The sequence below is a fragment of the Caloenas nicobarica genome, chromosome 1 (assembly GCF_036013445.1).
Source record: "Caloenas nicobarica isolate bCalNic1 chromosome 1, bCalNic1.hap1, whole genome shotgun sequence".
Taxonomy (NCBI): domain Eukaryota; kingdom Metazoa; phylum Chordata; class Aves; order Columbiformes; family Columbidae; genus Caloenas; species Caloenas nicobarica.
In genome coordinates this window covers 64,504,143-64,522,974 of record NC_088245.1, presented here as the reverse complement: position 1 = coordinate 64,522,974, position 18,832 = coordinate 64,504,143, and the positions used below count along the sequence as shown (strand labels likewise).

At 42.5% G+C, this 18,832-nt stretch overlaps 1 protein-coding gene across 3 annotated transcripts in view; it reads left to right on the top strand.

Moving 5' to 3' along the window:
* Window positions 1-388: 388 nt before the first annotated feature.
* The window catches only part of KIAA1549 (KIAA1549 ortholog), a 148,340-nt gene continuing 129,896 nt past the window's right edge, over window positions 389-18,832 (top strand). For all 3 annotated transcript variants that reach the window (XM_065653319.1, XM_065653328.1, XM_065653335.1), the window contains exon 1: window positions 389-1,027. In XM_065653319.1, the coding sequence (XP_065509391.1) occupies window positions 916-1,027 (112 nt within the window). In that variant the 5' untranslated portion in view covers window positions 389-915. The remainder of the gene's footprint in view (window positions 1,028-18,832) is intronic.

The following is an 18,832-nucleotide window of genomic DNA, read 5'->3' as shown; positions in this document are numbered from 1 at the left end:
GCACTGGAACACGCTGCCCAGGGAGGTTGTGGATTCTCCTTCTCTGGAGACATTCAAAACCCGCCTGGACGCCTCCCTGTGTAACCTCATCTGGGTGTTCCTGCTCCGGCAGGTGGATTGGACTGGATGATCTTTAGAGGTCCCATCCAGTCCCTCACATTCTGTGATTCTGTGAGGCTCGAGCACGCGCGGGGCCAACGGCAAAATGACCCGCGGCAGTGGCGGGGCCTCGCGGGCCGGGCGGGGGCGGGGCCTGCCGACTCCGCCCCGCCCCCCCCCGAGAGCGCGGCCGGGGCCTCGGCTCCTCCCTTCCCCACCGCCCCCGCCCCCGCCCGCGCGCGGCGAAGGGGGCGGGGCGGGCGCGCCCCCGCGCAGACGCGGACGGCGGGGTGCGCGCAGGTGGCGGGCGGCCCCGCTGCGCTCGCCGCCGCCGAGGGCCGGACTCTGCCGGGCTTAGCGCGTCGCCGGCGGGGAGGGAGTGGAGCGAGCGAGCGCCGGGCGGCCGGGTCGGGGCTGTTGCCGCCTCCCACGTGAAAGGCCGTAGTCGCCCGGGCGAGCGCCGCGGCCGGCCGAGGAGCCCCACTGCCCCACAGCGCCGGGGCTTCCCCTCCGCCTCCCCGCCTGGGGCTCGAACCGAGCCGCCCCGCGGCCCCTGCGGGGCGCCTCTGCCCCACTCCTGCCCCGCCGCTTCTGGGAGGCGTTTGGTGCCGCGGCGCTGCCCCCGTGAATACTCCTCACGGGGTAGGCGTGGGGAGAGGGGCCTGCAGAGGCCCCCTGCTCTCCGGCGTCCCGGCCCCGCCGGCGGTGGATGCGCCCGGGAGGAGCCGCCGAGCCCGCCCAGCCCTTTCAGCCCGCGGAGGGGACGCGGGGCGCCGCGATGACTTGACGCCGGGCCGCGGCGTGTCGTGCCGTGCCATGGAGGGGATGACACGCTTCGTGGTGGCCGCGGCGCGGTGGCGGCCGGCGCTGCCCGCCCTGCTCCCGCTTCTGCTCGCCGTGCCGGCGCTGCGGGGCTCACCCGCCGCAGGTAAGGGAACAAAGGGGGCCCGCGGGGCCGGCCGGGCCGCGGCAGGTGTGCCGGGCCGGGGCCGCACCGTGAGTCGGGGCGTGGGGGGGGGGGTGTGGAGGCGGCAGCCGCTGCCGTGGGCAGCTGTCCCCGCGCGCCGGCGTCCGTTAACGGCAGCGCCGGTAACAATGCGGCGGTGCCGGTGCGGGGGGGGCGGGCGGGGGCCGCCTGTGCGCGCGGCGCTGCTGGGGAGCTCCGCCAGAAAGCGCGCGCGTTGTTGGCAGCCGAACCGCGTCCGCTCTGGCGTGGGGCCGGGGCGGCGCTGGGACCCGTCCCGTGGAAGCCAAGGAGAGAACCGGCGTGGGGCAGCCCGGTCCCCGGCCTTTCGAGCGGGTGGGATGTCCCCTGCCAGCCCGGTGGTCGCCCGGGGTTGTGGTCCCGGTGGCCGCCCCTCCGCCAGCGGCTCTCGGAGTGCCCGGGGCGTTCGGGGCTGCAGCCTGTCAGGCGGGGGTAGCACCGGCGGGGTGCGGGACAGCCTGATTCTCCTTCCCCTTTGGAGTAAAGGAGCATTAGAGCTCCTCGAAACGCGAAATGTTGCTCTCCAAGAACGGCCGTGGCATGACTTGTGTGTGGAGAGAAGTGCTGGGGCTTCAGAAGGGGGGTGTGTTCAGTAGAATTTTTGAAAATAGGCAGGAATCAGTGACCCTCTTTTTTCCCTTTCTTCTTTCCTCTAGTGGCTTTACACATTAGAATGAGTCTGTAGTTAAGCAGACAATTTAATTACAAAGATATCTCATTTGGTTCTGCTCCCATAGCACTTCTTGGTTTATCTTTAATATTAAAAATGCACCAACTAACACTTCATAGAAAGGGACAATTTTACTGTGACTACAGGTTTTCTTTTCAGTAGGTAACAGGTATAAGGCAATACATTTTTATCAACATTAATAAGTTGTTGACAAACACTAAGAAATGATAAGAGTCTGCATTAACATGTTTCATGAAGTGGACCGACTAGTGTTGACTCTTATTTAAACACAAGAATTGTGGTGATTGTTGTTGGGTGTTTAAGAAGCCTTGATGTTATAAAGCACGCTTGTCTTTTTAATAATAGTTTATTTCCACTTCAGAAAGTAGTTCGTGTTTTGGTGGTAACTGGTGATCTTTTCAGGGAAGTTAAACTCAGCTCGTGTTGTAGCCAACAAGATGTTCCGTTTCCAGCCTACGTGAAAGTTGATAATTTCTAGTAAGCTTCAGAGATTCTTTTTGTTAAATAGAACAGGCTTTGCATACAAGTAAGAGAAGGCAAAGCAGTAGGTTTGTAAGTTGGAGATTTGCTTGGGATTTTTTTTGCGTCTTTGAGGTTAATAGAGTGGCTGGGGTTTTTTGTTGGTGGTGTTTTTTTCTGGATTTTCTGGCTTTTGTTTAATTGTTTGTCTAATACTTGGTAGCTCTTAATTAAACATTGCTGTGAATTTCCGTAAATGTTTGTGTGATTGATATGTGTTCTTGTATAACTTAAAAGCAGCAGTAAGAAATGTTATGTAAGTTAGCCAGTGTTTGGGCTGCTGGAAGAGAGCACTCGGAGACAACAGATCTTGCCCAAAGCGACGCTTTCCTGCTCAGGCTAGGACAGGAGCCTTTGAGCTGGTTTGATTTGTGAGTCCTCTACGTTTTCTCTTTCCACTGAGCATGTGAATCATGTACAGTTAACTTTAGCATTCTAAGAGCAAACTTGCTTTTCAGAGGATGCTTTTCATAGACATCTCAGAAGTGGTTCATTGATTACAGATATTTAAAGACATCAGGTTGCAGAGAACAAGAGTATTTTGTTGCTTTGGAGTTAAAGTGAAATGCTTTATTAAAAACTGTGACAGGAGTCAGATTCCTCTGTTTTGGGCCCATAATGTTTAACAAATTAGGACCTGGCCTAATCTTTAGCCTTGAAATGTTTTGATGGTATAATGGGTGGTGTGAAACAGAAAAGATATGTACTGGTCATATGCAGTAGGCTTGGACAACGTTCATGTAACTGCTCATTAGACTTATAACTCCCTGAATATCCATTTTGGGTGCAATTTATTTGCTTTCCAGTGCCATTTGGTCTTGACCAGTTTAGGAACAGCAAGAGCAAACTCCTGTAGCTTTGAGTTACGCAGAAGAGGCATATACAGTAAGAGCAGAATGGCTATTAGAGCCACTTGCTTGCAGTTGAAATAGCGAAGTGAATGTCAGTATTTAAGAAAATTAAGTAGTAAATCAACTTGGATTTTGGAATGCTTGATCCAGCTCCCACTGAAGTCACATGTCACTGAATCAGCGCTTCAGCTTCCACAATTAAGCAGATGCTGAACTCTTAGTGTGTAGATGGGTGGCTGGTGTGCTAAAGGTAGGTATGTGTTTGAGCACCTCTGTGAACGAGGGCTTTGGTCAGGCTCTGTGAATATCTTGCTGCTCAGCCCAGGCTGTGGTTTTGCTTTTGTTCCATTGCACAATCTGTGCAACTCCCGCACTGACAATCAGTAGCATTTATCTTGTCTTGCTCCACTGTTTTCATGGGAGAGGCGAGAGATATGTGCCGGCCTCTGAATAGTCTGCAGTGAGTCTCCTCAGAGACTCATGGACCAACGACAAGTTGTGGAGGTCAGGCAGGGAATCTGATGTAGCTGCCTTATGGGACAGTTGGAGGATATTGTTTATTCAACTTAATTGCCTGAGTGTGTTGCAGACACTTGAGTTGGCATCATGTCTCTTGTGGCCAGTTCAGCTTGTCAAGCTTGCTTTCAGTTCATTTTCACAGAAGACTCATATGATTGGAGGATTCCCTTTCAGACTGCTTTCTATGCTGTGCTTGCTGTATTTATGTCAGCCTTGTGTCTACAAGCTACACTTGTAGTCTTGCCAGATGAAATGTGGTTTTTGTTTGCATGTTCTTTCAAGAAGTTAGAATGCTAAACAAGCCAGTGGACAGTGCAGCTTTTTGTTCAGTTGTGTCTGTTTTGTGAGTGATGTTCGTTTTCTGTGAAGCAAGGTCTTGGATTTCTCAGGCAGGGCTGGGGCTTGAAATATAGTGTGCCTCTAACAAAGTAGGCTTTAACAGCTTTGACCTACCTTGGGTAATAGATTTCAAGCACTGGACACATTAAAGAGCAGTGATTCTTGCTGCAGCGCAAATCTTTTCCAAGAGGTCTTGGGAAGCTGGTGATTGTGGTGAGTGGCAGGTTCTGAAAACCTGGCTCTTATTTCTCAATCCAGAATGTGTGTGTGCATGTGGGGGAGTTACTTGGGAGAGAAGTGAAGCAGAATAGGCTTCTTAATAATAATACAGTCTCACTTCTGCTGTGGCTTTCCTTCATTTCAAAGTAAATCTGTTTATGGATGATGTCTTAAACTACCAGTGTGTCTTCAGCCTTGCCCATTGTGGTGTATAGTATGAATGTCACTAATTGCATAAGAGTTACTATGGACGATGTCCTTAACTACTAGTGTGTCTTCAGCGTGGCCCATTGTGGTGTACAGTATGAGTAACACTAATTGCATAAGAGTAGTTAAATCGAGTATGTCGTGGGAACCTATGTGTAAGTAAAAAAACCATAAAGAAATAGCACAAGTTGTCTTTTAAATTTTGTCATAGAACTGCAAAATTAACTCAAATGGTAGCATTAAATGAACAATGCAGACTTCATCTCTTTTTTGGCTCACATATAAGAATCACATTTTCACAGAGTCACAGAATCACAGAATGTTAGGGATTGGAGGGGACCTCAAAAGATCATCTAGTCCAATCCCCCTGCCAGAGCAGGAACACCTAGGTGAGGTTACACAGGAAGGCGTCCAGGCGGGTTTTGAATGTCTCCAGAGAAGGAGAATCCACAACCTCCCTGGGCAGCCTGTTCCAGTGTTCCGTCACCCTGGCTGAGAAGAAGTTTCTTCTCATATTTAAGTGGAACCTCTTGTGTTCCAGCTTGAACCCATTACCCCTTGTCTTACTGTTGGTTGTCACAGAGAAGAGCCTGGCTCCATCCTCGTGACACCCACCCTTTATATATTTATAAACATTAATGTGGTCACCCCTCAGTCTCCTCCAAGCTAAAGAGACCCAGCTCCCTCAGCCTTTCCTCATAAGGGAGATGCTCCACTCCCTTAATCATCTTTGTGGCCCTGCGATGGAGTCTCTCCAGCAGTTCCCCGTCCTTCTTGAACTGAGGAGCCCAGAACTGGACACAATATTCCAGATGCGGTCTCACCAGGGCAGAGTAGAGGGGAAGGAGAACCTCTCTCGACCTACTAACCACCCCCCTTCTAATACACCCCAGGATGTCATTGGCCTTCTTGGCCACAAGGGCACAGTGCTGGCTCATGGTCATCCTGCTGTCCACCAGGACCCTCAGGTCCCTTTCCCCTACACTGCTCTCTAATAGGTCACTGCCCAACCTACACTGGAACCTGGGGTTGTTCCTGCCCAGATGTAAGACTCTACATTTTCCCTTGTTATATTTCATTAAATTTTTCCCTGCCTAGCTCTCTAGCCTGTCCAGATCTCGCTGGATGGCAGCACGGCCTTCTGGTATGTCAGCCACTCCTCCCAGCTTGGTGTCATCAGCAAACTTGCTGATAGTATACTGAATTCCCTCATCCAAATTGTTGATGAATATATTGAATAATACTGGTCCCAGTACTGACCCTTGAGGCACTCCACTAGGTACAGGCCTCCAACCAGACTCCGCCCCATTGATCACAACTCTCTGGCATCTCTCCTTCAGCCAGCTCATGGTCCACCTCACTACCCGATCGTCCAGTCCACACTTCTTCAGTTTAGCTGCAAGGATGCTGTGGGAGATGGTGTCAAATGCTTTAATGAAGTCAAGGTAGACCACATCCACCGCTCTGCCATCATCAATCCACCTTGTTACGTCTTCATAAAAGGCTATGAGGTTGGTCAAGCACAACTTCCCCTTGGTGAAGCCATGTTGACTGCCCCTGATGACCCTCTTATCCTTGATATGTCTTAAGATGGCACCAAGGATAAGGTGTTCCATCACTTTCCCAGGGATGGAGGTGAGGCTGACCGGTCTATAGTTGCCTGGGTCCTCCTTCTTGCCCTTTTTGAAGACTGGAGTGACATTTGCTTTCCTCCAGTCCTCAGGCACCTCTCCCGTTTCCCAGGACTTGGCAAGGATGATGGAGAGTGGCCCAGCAATGACTTCAGCCAGCTCCCTCAGCACCCACGGGTGCATTCCATCTGGACCCATGGATTTATGGATGTCCAGATTGCTTAACTGGTCCCTAACCCAGTCCTCATCAACTGAGGCAGACTCCTCCATTGCCCTGCCTTCCTCTGGGGCCTCAGGGGTACGGGGCTCCTCAGGACAGCCTCCGGCAGAGTATACAAAGAAGGCATTCAGTAACTCTGCCTTCTCTGTATCTTCTGTCACCAGGGTACCCACCCCATTCATCAGTGGGCCTACATTGCCTCTGGTGTTAGTTTTATCTGCCATGTATTTGAAGAAGCTCTTTCTGTTGTCCTTGGCCCCTCTTGCCAGGTTTAACTCTAAGGAGGCCTTAGCTTTCCTAGTTGCCTCCCTACACCCCTTAACAACAGCCTTATATTCTTCCCAAGTGGCCAGCCCCTCCTTCCATGATTTGTAAACTCTCCTCTTCCACTTGAGTTTGCCCAGCAGTTCCCTGTTTAACCACGCAGGTCTTCTGGCTCCCCTCCTTGACTTCCTACGTGCCTTGTCAGTATGGCCAGTTTTGCACTCTGGAGTTGCATGATATGCTGTCTTTTTTATCCCTTTAAAAGTCATATATTTCTGTGCTTTTCTTCAGTGGTTGCTAAACACACATGAGCTCAATAACAGATTTGATTGACACTCCCTATATGTACTGTGTTTTCAGCTGTTGATGTTATTTGAGACAGCTGTTTTGGCCGACTAAGGGGAAAACCTTTCATAAGAGCAATGGATTAGTGATGTCTTCTTCCTAACACATGAGATGGGGAAAAAATACAACTGACCATCAGTAGTCACAGCACTGATTATGTTAGTGTAATTAATTGCATGTAAAATGCACAGAATAAATACTAGAAAGTGGTAGACTTGGCTGATTGTGCTAGTTCTTATAAAAGCTGTAAGATGTTATACGGTGCTTGTCAGAAATATTAATGCCTTGCAGTGGAGCTGAGAACAAACTTAACTATTTCAACTGAAATTTTGTAAATTGTGCATTTTGCTATGGGCTGGAGCTTTTTTTTTTCTTTGCAAAATGTCAGTTGAAAGAGTTCAGCTGCTTCTGATGCTGAGGCAAGAGGAAAACAACGGTTTCTGCTTAGAGTTCTGCCAGCTTCTTTTCTGAACAACTTTAATACCCTTATGCTTTGGAGCATGCAGTTAAACTTTGGCAGATTGTGTCTGCTTTGAAGGGGATGTTTTCTCTGCTGCTGCTTTGAAAGTGATTTTTTTCAAAAGCTTGTAACAACCAAATTTAGGCACACATGGCTGTGACAGAGATGATGCATTTTTTTGTCTGGTAAAACTTGTGTATATCTCATTCTCATGGAACCTCACCTACCCAGAATCTGGCACAGAACCCAGGGCTTCAGGGTGTTGGCCCTTTCCTCTTCTCAGCCAGGAGCACAACAATCTACTGCTACTCCTTGAACATTTTGTGAATGTGCATGTTTCAGACTTGTGACAGAAGTGTTTTTCAGAGTTTGTTTTAAAAACTGGAAAATTTCCTCCACAGAAATCATAGCGGCATATGAAGACTGCAAAGGCAAAAATTAGCAAGTTGGAAATATTGACATTACAATAACCTGTACGATTTTAAACTTCTTCTGTGCCTGTCAGTTATAGTACAGCTATACTCACATGATCACAAAGTGTATATCCATGTAGATAATACAGCTATATAGGCACCTGCACATAAATATTTTTACATACATATAGCCACATGCAGACAGTGTACAAAACTGATCCTGCACTGGGGAAAAATGGGTGTTGGATAGCAAATGAAGAACTTATCTATAGGACTCTTGCTCCTTTTGTAGCAGATGTTCGAAGGTGTGAAATGAATGGGGCGAGGAACAGGGAAGTTTGAATAAAGGTTTCACTGTTAATGTAATTAAATGCTGTCCTAGACAATTGACTTGTGTTACTGTTGCAGAGTTTCAGTGATGTGAGCAAGTTGCTTAGGTCAGGCTTCCCACAGGTGGTCATTAGCTGTGTGTTCCTCATTTACTGGATGTGAGACCTCTGGGATCTGTGTTGCAGAAATTCTGAGTGCTTGCAGCTGCCAAAGAAGTCAAGGGGACCTGTTCTGTGTCTATGATTCTAAATACTCATTAATGTTTCAAATTAGGCACTCAGAATTTGACCTCATTTCTTAGTTTTGCAATTTGTAAAATGTAATTTCTTAGGTGTAATTCCTTGTGTGATTTTCAAAATAGTATGAAATTTTCAGATGCAATAAGAGTGAGCATGAAGGAGAAGTTCATCAGAAAGCCAAAGACTTTTGTGTTTAGAACAGTAAAGATCCAGTGGATGATAAACCAGTTGACTGAACTTGAATCTACAGAAGAGAAGTGTAAGGAATAAATTATTTGTAAGCAAATAGAAAATAACAGGGGGTAGTGTAACAGTATGCATTTGCCATATTAAGACTTTTTTAGTGACACTTAAATAGCTGTATAGATGGGAAGATGTACTATACTGTATCAAAGTATAGTAGGATTTTGTTTGATTTTTTTTTTTTTAATCAGATCTTCATAAAAAGAACTCATTTATGGTTACTGATGTTTGCTCAGTTTGTTTTAGCAGTTTCAGCCTACATTCCCTACCTGCTTGATCTTCATACACAAACTGTTTTCTAATCCTTTTAGTTCTCTTCATTCTTTCCTCTGATTTCGAGAAGCTTCTCTTCTATGAGTTAATACCCTGTACAGAATTTTGAATTAGCTTTAGCCATCTGGTCAAGGCAGTGTGTCTGGTCTTGTGGTTTGAAACAGAAGTAAGAGACTAAAATTCACCAGCAAGTAAGACGAGGAGGAGGGACGAATGCTGGAAATATAATGGAAGAAAGTCTTGAAAATCCAGATGCTTTTTGGTAAGGAAAGTACATGATAGTATCATGCTGAGGGGGCTGAAAACCTGCACAGCTGTAGGATGAAGGGTAGACAATGCAACAGTGCTGTATGAAGAAATCTGGTGTTTATCATGGATCACAAACAATGTGATTCAATAAGATCACAGGGGTGCTGTATCTCATGAACATATGGGTTATGGTATTTGGCATATCCTGTGTAATAACTTGTTCATTCTCTTCAGTGGCAGAACAGCTGTAGCCAGGGTGCTGTGTCCAGTATGGGACCTTGTTTTTCAAGGAAGAGACAGGCTACTGCGGAGAGTTCAGATCACCCAAGTACTTGGGTCACCTAATCTAGCATAAAAAAATAGTTGGACAGGACTTCATTTAAATATATAAAAGATAAATAGAAAGAGAAGCATCATAAACAGCTGTTTATGTTGAGTAAGAAATGAAGTAAAAGACTTACTGCAGTGAACAAAACAGATTTTCTAACTGCTGGTATTTCTAATAGTGCAGATAACGAAACTCTGAAATAAATGGTTTGGGGCAATAATGTTATCTGTCATCGGAGTTGTAAGAACAGCTTGTATAATGATCTAATAGAAGTGGATTGCAACAGTGATTCCACAATGGTGTAGAAGGATGGAATAATGACCTCCTGAAATATTTTGCAGATCTGTTTTTGTGAGATTCTACAAATAATATAAATTGTGTGCAAATGTGCAACATTGGGCCCAATATCTGTTAGTTACTGAAAACTTTAGTGTGCTGTTCAAGTGAAGAAACAACCTATGGTTCTGTAGTTAAATACTGTGCCATAATGTTTATGCAAAGAAAAACTGAATTGGGATTTCATAGGTAGCCTTAGTAATGATACTTCCTTATTTTTAAATTACTGATTTTAGGCTTAACAGTTTAGAAGTTCTCAAATAATATTTTATAATCCTTGCTATAGTGACTTTATCCTTAGTCATAACAGGCAGGAAGAATGCACTTTTTTAAGTTAGTCTCTGTGCAAGTTCAGTTTCTTAAGTGTTTTGTAATACTGCATAGATTATCACTGAGAGAAGAGGTACAAGTAGATGGGGTAAATGTGATTCTGCATGTCTTGTCTTTATTCATCAACTGAATTATTAGAATTTGCGTATTTAACAGGTAGGATGGAAAGAGAGGCAGTATTAGTACTCAAAACACACATCATAGATCATATTTCTATGAAATGTATAGTTGAGCATCGTAGGGACTTGTGTATCTTGATACAGAATTTAGGATTATACCCTTAGGGAAGAGAGAGGTGGTGAAAGGAAGAGGTCCTAAGTGATGCAAGATAGTTGGGAGACTGAGCAAATGCATAGCACAGACCAAATCTTTCAGTTGCCTCTGGTGTATGTACTACCAGCCAGTGTAGCCCACGTCTGGGGTATAGGTCTAAGAGGGAATGCAAAGCTCGTGTTGTTCAATAGCTGAGGCAGTGGATGCCCTCCCTGTGACTGGGAAGTGGCTGAGTTTCCCAACTGGAGTGGCAACCGTGGGGAGGGCAATTCCATAGGGCATTTTCTAAAGGAGTAGCTGGGTTCAGTTTTAGTGGAAAACATTCAAGTGCCTCGTAAGATATATTTGAGAACTGTAAAGGCACCTGAAAATAAATGGTCACATAGGACAGATAGACAGGTAAAGATGTTTTTTCTTAAGTAGTAGTGAAACAATTTACAGATTTTGTTTTCAGCCTGTTTTTTCTTAATTCACATTATTTTGGGCTGAATTTCCTATTGAGTGTTTTCATGCTGTGTAAGAAAATCAAACTGGTATGATTTCTTACATGAGAAGAAGGCTCTCCTTTTGTTTGCTCCCCAGCCAATAGTGTATGGAACTAATTTGTGGATACTCTCTAAGTAAAAGTTCTTTCTGCATTTAAAAGCAACTGTTTGTTACTGCAGAATGATGCAGGGACTGTTTATTTTCCTTCTAGTTGGGTGTGAACTCAACATCAATTAGATGTTGAGCCTGTCTCACCCTTTCCTGTGGCCTGTAATTCTAGTGTAAATAAATTCCACCTCATGTATGCAGGTTGCAGTGAGCACTGATCAGCCACAAAACCACAATGATTTAGTTCAGCATTTTTTGGAGACAAAGCTCCATGCATTTATGTACTAGACCCCTCGGGGCTAATATCAGGTTACTTCTTGAATAGAAGAAAGTTGGTTGTTTATCAGCTATGCTGGATTCTGATTAGGTAACTTTTCCAGTGGATGTCTGTGTTTAAAAATGGAGCTGCTGCTGAATTGGGACTAACTTGTGTGATATATTGGGATAGAAATTGCATGTCATAGGACAAAATCCTGATCTAGAGCAGAAGTCTGGTTTGACGATGTTTTCAATTAGAAGCTGACAGTGACCTTACTTCCTGCCCTTATGCAGAAAGATGAAACAAATTTGGGCTTCCAGCCATTGACATTCAATTTTTAGAAGATGTAATTTGTTCCACTCTGAAAGAACAAAAAAAAAAAAAGTTTTTTTCCCTTTGTCTTTCCAGAATGCATGTGCTTTTTATAGTAACTCGGTTAAAAAAATATGTAAATACTTATCAACATAGTAATAATGGTTCTGTCAAGAAATATTTTATCCAGTATTAGTACAAGCAAGGAAGTTTCAAGGAAATAAATTGTGTTAGTCTGTTTACTTTGTTTGCTTCTGTGAGTAGTTACTTTTCTGCTTCTACTGCAGCCAGGTTCTTAAAACTGTAAAAATTGTCAGAAGGATTAGGATAGCTGAGGAATGTGAGATGAATGTAAATCCACTTTGCTTCTTTTAAAATTGACTGGATTCCAAGTAGACAGTGTCACTTCAAAGTATAATCTTCTTAAAATCCTGAGAGCATTAGAAACTTGCTTAGAAACAAAACTGAACATGGTTTCTGTACTGGAGTATTAATTCTTATGATTCTTTAGTATTTACTGCTGCTGTTTACTGTGTGTGCACAGTTCGCTAAGCACTGAGGTCAGGTGAAGATAGTTCCAGAAATCTTGGAGTGTTTCAGATTTACTGAAACAACACTAAAATGAGTTGGTTTTATGTCTGCCTTGAATGAGCCAAAACCATCATTACAACATGCTACTGGTGTGTGAGGTTGCACTGACAGTTAAGAATGTATTTTATTTCCAAATATAAAATAATACATACACTCTTGAAGAACAGAATGCAACTTTATATTGTATCATGTATTCAGTACAAGCATCCATGTCATTTAGGTAAGATACTTCAGAAATATTCTGTGGTACTTTCCCTCATTCCTGAATAGTATCAGCCTTGAAGGTCACATCTAAAACTCGTTCTCTGTAAATTTGATGTTAAATAGCTTTCTAGATATTATTAAAAGCAGAAAAATATAGAAATTTTACATCTTCCACATACAGGTACAAGAGTTAATATGCTTTATGAAGACAAGTATTTTGAGTGAATACTTCAAGCTCCCACTTCCATTTCTCATACATCAGAAGTTACATTTCTAATGAATTAGTGGACTTCGGTTTTATGAAGACATGTCTTGAGATTAATTTATTTTAGTTTTGAGACAGTTGGGGAAAAAAATGAGAATTTTACCAGTAGAATGAAAGTAATGAATTAATTAAATGATAGCTATTGGAATTTCTCTGCGTGTTTACAATCAATCCCTGTGGATTGAATTATTTGGAGGAGGACAGGTGAAAAGCACAGGTGCATGTTAAATATAGTTTGTTATAGGCAGTCAAAGCAACCACCCAAAACAGCAGGTGTTTATGTGGAACGTTCGTATAAGCTCAGGCATGCAGTATGGGTTTGTGCTCATAATGCACTAATACTAATATGTGTGTGTTTTGGTTTGGTGTCCACACCCCCTGCCCCCCACCCCTTTTGGGAGATGAGGGAAAGCTTTAAATGAGATTTGTTTATTTTCATGATTGAAGAATGCATAAAAGGTTGAAAACTATTGTGCAGGTTTGACTGTATGAACTCTGAAAGTTTAGTTGGCACCTTTGCCTCAAGTTCTGTTTCTGTTGTGCTCACCTTAGGAGCTACATCATACAGTAATTGATACCAGTTTACTCTGGTTTTTCTACAGTGCCTTTGCTAAGTGTTTATTTTATCGTAATATAAAGTAGCACAAGCATAGGTTGTCAGGAAAGACGTAGAATATGGAGCTATGTGAAGTTTTTGAGATGGGGAACCCAAATGAACAAAGCTCTCATTAGACTAGCTATCTTAATAACCTACACTATTTTTATTGTGCTACCTTTCAGAAAGTTTATCTTGCCTGGAAGCTTTGCAAAGTCATAAGCTTGTTGATGCTTTCCGAATTGTTGCTGCAGTGTAAAAGAAATAGCATTACTGCATCCTTTGTAGCTTCTGGGACTGGATTCCTTGCTGCTTCAAATATGTTGAAGGCAGAACTGTTGAGGGAATATTTTCATCTCATGTCTGCAGGTCTGCAATTTAGAGCTTCTAAATTGCAACTCTGTTATCTCAAGCTAAGTGGAAAATATTGAAGTAAGAGTTATAAGAGTTTGGTTTGAAACCTGTATATTTTTTTTTTGTGATTTGCTTTCATGAAAGACTATCCAAGACAAGTAAATCAAAACCAATGTTATTAACCATAAAAGTCTTGTATGTCTCATGATTAAATTCCTTTTCGTAGTCTTTTGGGGGAACAGGCTTGTGTTTTCTCAATGTGCAGGATTTTTTGTATTTGAGAAGTTGAACATGGTAGGTACAACCTTTTTGTTTGTTTGTTTTTATTAAACACTTGTGTTAATGCAGAAATAGTTCAGTTGCTGTGTAATTGAGTTAGAGTAGCATGACTTGTGATGATACAGTCTCTGACAGTCATCTCAATAGCCTGTTTTCCATCCAACAAGTCCTGCTGACCTCCCCATACCATTCTCTGGTGTTTATGAAAAATGACACATTTCTAAATAAAAATCATGCTTTGGTAGGTAAAGTGTTCATGAAGAAGTCAGTTTGTATTTTAAACAAGTAAACCCACCAGTTTTTCCTCTGTTTCTACATATTACAGCAGGTGTTATGTATATTGAACCAGTAGACACAACAATAATAGAGTTAAAGCTAGTCTTTTGAGCTCAGCCTTGTTTCATATCCATGTCTTATGTTGTTTGTCTGGAATGTTGAAATATCATAATATGTAACTCTTCAAATAGAGGAACAAGACGAAGAGATTTCACTTCAGCAACATAGTAACATTGTTTCTTTTATACAATATAGTAAATTTCAAATCCATTTCTTCCTCTTTTTTCCCCCTTCTGGAAGCAAGTACTTTTATTGGATTTTTATTTTTATTAGAATTATTATTATTATTTTTTTTTAACAAATGTATCAACATTATCTTCTGTGTTTTCCCCAGTGCTCCTCTTATTTTCCCTGATATAATCTACCCTCTTCGCTATGTCTCTGTCTTGGAGTGAAAGTTGTAGGGAGTTCCATCTTACCTCCTATTGAAGACCCAAGGAAAAAACAAAAACAAACAAAAAACCCCCATGATTCCAGGTTTTGTGGGTTTTGCGCTGTGTATACTTCTTTCAAGCTCTTAAGGAGGAGAGTAGAACTTGTTAGGCATGGGTGGGGTTTTTTCTTGTTGGGGAAGGGATGACTTATAAAAAGGGGAGGAGGAAGAGAGCAGGAGTGTAATCTTTTACCAGAACCGAACGATTTTCCCTCTTATGAAGCTGTGGTTCTATGTTATTCCACACAGGGGAAAATCCAATTTAAGATGTTTTTGTTACTCTCTCTTAGCTTGGCACTTCAGCTTTTTGCATGTTTGTTGTACAGGCTGTATTTTTAAAACAGTACCTTATTGGGATAGTTTCACTATTTTGGTTTTGGTGTGTGTTTTCTCCTTTAAATGGCATAGTTCCTGAAAGCCTAACTTGGAGCACAGTCATGCAAACAATTGAATTGGCACCTCTGGAGCACAGAAATGAGCGTTTGGGGATGTAAGGGAGCGGGAAGAACCTTTCAAAACACAGCTGCCACTGACAGAATGGCACCACAGCTCTATGATACTCTGAAATTAATTTGTTAAGGACCAACTGGATTAGAACTTGCTTGGTCTTAAATAACCTCTACTATTGAGAAAACTTCATTTTAACAGCAACTCCTTTCTAATTTGAGCTCGATTACTTACTAGTAATTTTTATGACTGTTCTTTCTGGAGTCTTTATCTAATGAAAAGAAAGTGGATCTTGGTATTTTTAAGTAGTTCAACTCAGAGTACATAGTAAAATCCTTTTCTTTAAGGAGATATTCATATGAATGGGTGAATTAAAATGTCTTTTTGGTCCTCAGCCATATTATACTTGGTATTAGAAAGTTTAAGCTCCATAATTTGTCTAGATAAAGAATTTTCACTTTTATAACTGACTGGTTTAGAGAACTAGAGTTCTTGTTAATGCATTTTATTTAGTTGGGCCCTATATCCTTCTTCACAGTTGATGCCTTCTGTTTTAGGACTGGCTTCAATGCCTTCCCTATCATCAGAATTATTTACTGTTCAGTCCCCACATGAGCACTTGGGTTCCTTTCTTTGTACCGTTCCTGCTTACGCTCTCCCCGTGTCGCCTCGCAGCTCCTCAACTTTGCAAACATACTTTGCCTCCCTCCGTCTGCCGCTTCCCTGCGTGACAGCCGCTGCCCCCGGTTGTGCTTTGTGGGTTAGTTGGGCTACTGGCTACACTGGTGTTGCTGTTGCATTTTTGGCTCTCTTTCTATTTCTGTATGCTATATCAAATAGAAAACCACCTTGTAGTTATACCTGTGTTACTGTGTGTGCAAATCAGGTTCTTATGATAGATTTGTTCCGGTCTAACAAGCCATGCTTGTCTGTAGGGCAGCAAATGCATCCCTGGGCATTCTGAGGTGAATGCACAAATACATGTTTAGAGATCTCAGAGGTCTTAACTCAGCAAGCTAGGCTGTCCAGGTCTGTGTGAAAAACCAAGCAGATTTGAGGAGTTAGAATTTGGGTGGCCCAATGTGAAATGGTACGTGTCTAGCACCTGGCCAAAATCAGGCTATAAAGTATCTATGGTATATCATGCTGTCTGCCTACACAGGAGTTGCTGCTTTAGATGTTTTCTGCATCATCCAAGAGAGCAAGATTCCAATTAATGGGGTTCAGCATTAAGTAGGCAGTGGAAGTATTTGTTTTCCTCCCTGATTCAACCTTACCATGTGAGAGGGGATTTGAAAACACTGTTTGTCAGCACTGGAGACAAAATATTTTGTAGCAAATACACTCATCAATTCCAGCAGACTTTTGCTAAGTTTTATGTGTGCAAACTTGCTGGCAGCTGCTGCTGACGGCAGCATTCCTGTGAGCAGAAGAGTTAAATTAATGATGTGGAGCCTGTTGTGTTGCCTTCCAGAGCAGGAAGGGCAGCAGGGATGTTGACAAGTGGCACGGTGGCATGTCAGTTCTCAGCCCCTTCTGAGGCAAACTAATGTATTTTACTGTAGAAAATGCAGGAGTCTTCCTGAATGTTGTGGCACTGTGGAGGGTAGGGAGGAGAAAAGAACACGAGAATATTTTGGAGAAAAATGTAAGCCAGCATGTTTTTTTATTACAGAGTAAATGGGCACGTTTCTGTTTTTGTCTTGGTGGTCTTTTTAGAGCTAAATGATACTGAACTCAGTATTTTTTTTTCCTTTGTTTGTTTGCTTAATGATGGAATAGTGTCTTGAGGAGAGGAAGCCCCATCAGGGAGAAGCTAATAACAGTGAGTCATTGAGGCTGTGCATATTGTAGGTCACTTTAGGGAGACTGTGTTTTTCCAATCATGTATGGAACTGGAAGTGTCACCCTTGTGGTTTCTTTAATTATGATTTAAGTATTACACGGATATGAAGCATTAAAAATTCTAAAGCATCTCTGGGACCGAATTGAAAGAAAAAAAAAATCAGTATTGCAGTTCTCAGTGGTACTTAAAATGGAGGATTACTTTTTTGCCAGAATAGGCTTTCATTGAAAAACAGACTTCCTGGTATGTCCCTACATTAGGGTTTAAAAGCTTTAGACCTTTTGCTGTTTTACACTGTTAGCTCTGATAATAAAATTTTGCACTGCCACTGAGAACTAATGCAGGAAGTTTTTCCAGAAGTATGTATTTTAACATATAATCTTAGTCATATTTCACTTTATTCACACTGATGATTTTCATGGCTTCTGTTCAGCAATTATTTGAAGATCAGTAATAGGTGTATTTTTCTATCTAGACTGTCTAGCAGTATAATGGTCTTTGAGGTACCTGGAGAAATGTGAAGACTCTCATGATGCTGACTGTAACAGACTTAGGCTCTAATTAGGGCTGGTTTATGTAAACCAGTTTGGGAACTGACAAGTTCTCAGTTTCCTAATCCTTTGCAGAGGAAGGAGGAAGAAAAAGAAAACAGGAGGCTCAAGAACAGCATACAAATCTGAATGTGCTGACATTTTAAAGAAAATGACAAGTGTTGGAAACACCAGGTTTCGTTAGACTTTCTTATTAAGTAATTTTTTTGTTTTAGACGGATGTTTTAGGTGGACTTTACTGGAGCTTCCTCTACAGGAAACACCAACGTGAGTCTTTGCAGTGAAGTAATATTGTATTGAGTACTCCGATTTTTATAGCTGCTTTTTTTTTTTTTATCCCCTGCATGTTCCCATATTTGTGTTGTACAAGTATTGGTATATGACTTGCTTCTGAGGAAGATGTTAAAGATTTGTGTGCAGGTTTACTATTCTACTGTAAGGAAACTGTGGCACAGCGTTGATGTGGTGAAGTGCTTTTCATCAGTCACTGAGTTCTACAGAGCAGGCATGGAACTGAAGATGCTTTGAGATTTCCCAGATGTTTGATAGAAAAATGGTATCAATAGCTTGTCCTTAAATATATAGGGGTTTTTTTCCTTCCTAGACCAAACTCAAGTCAGATATACAGATGCTGATTTTTCAGGTAGAGAATTATCATTCTTATGTCAACAGTATCATCTTATGGCACCCACGAGACCAGATGTTGGCATATTAATGTTGTTTGATAACCAGTGACTACTTTTTAGAAATTTCATGTCTTGAGAGCATAATTTTTGCCAGAGTTTGTTTATTTCACTCTATGTATACTTCAGTTTATGATGAGATTAACACTCCAAGCAATGTAATTGAACTCAAAAAAAATGCTTAAAATTAAATAACCTTTAGTACTTTAGCCAATTTAAAGCCTTTGGAAACTCTCTTCTTTGCAAAAGTCTCGTGTCTTCCAGTGAACTTGATCTTTTTTTTGATGATTATATGCTCGTTTTAGGTTGTTTCTTAGAAATTAAATGCTTCTTGATGAAGGAGGGGGAGGGGAGTGTTCCTAAAGTGCTCTGGTTTTGTAAAACTTGCACTAAACTGGATAAGAGGGGAGGGAAGACAGAGGAAATAAAACTTCTTGTTGATTGGCTTAACATACTGGAAAGCAAGTGGACCATGCTTGAATATTGGAATTACAGTAGGATAAAAAATGGTAAGCATATAGTCATGGCTTGGGCTATTTTAGGTCCCTAATAACAAAGGAAGGAAGACTTTTTTCCCTTAAAATCCTGATTTAAGTGATTTTATTCTCCAGTAACTGAAATTGATAGAATAAAATGGTGGCGAGGGGAGGGAAGGAATTCTGTGCAGGTCTCTGTTAGCATGTTGCCATTAGCCAATTTCATATTTGCCATGAGAAAAAA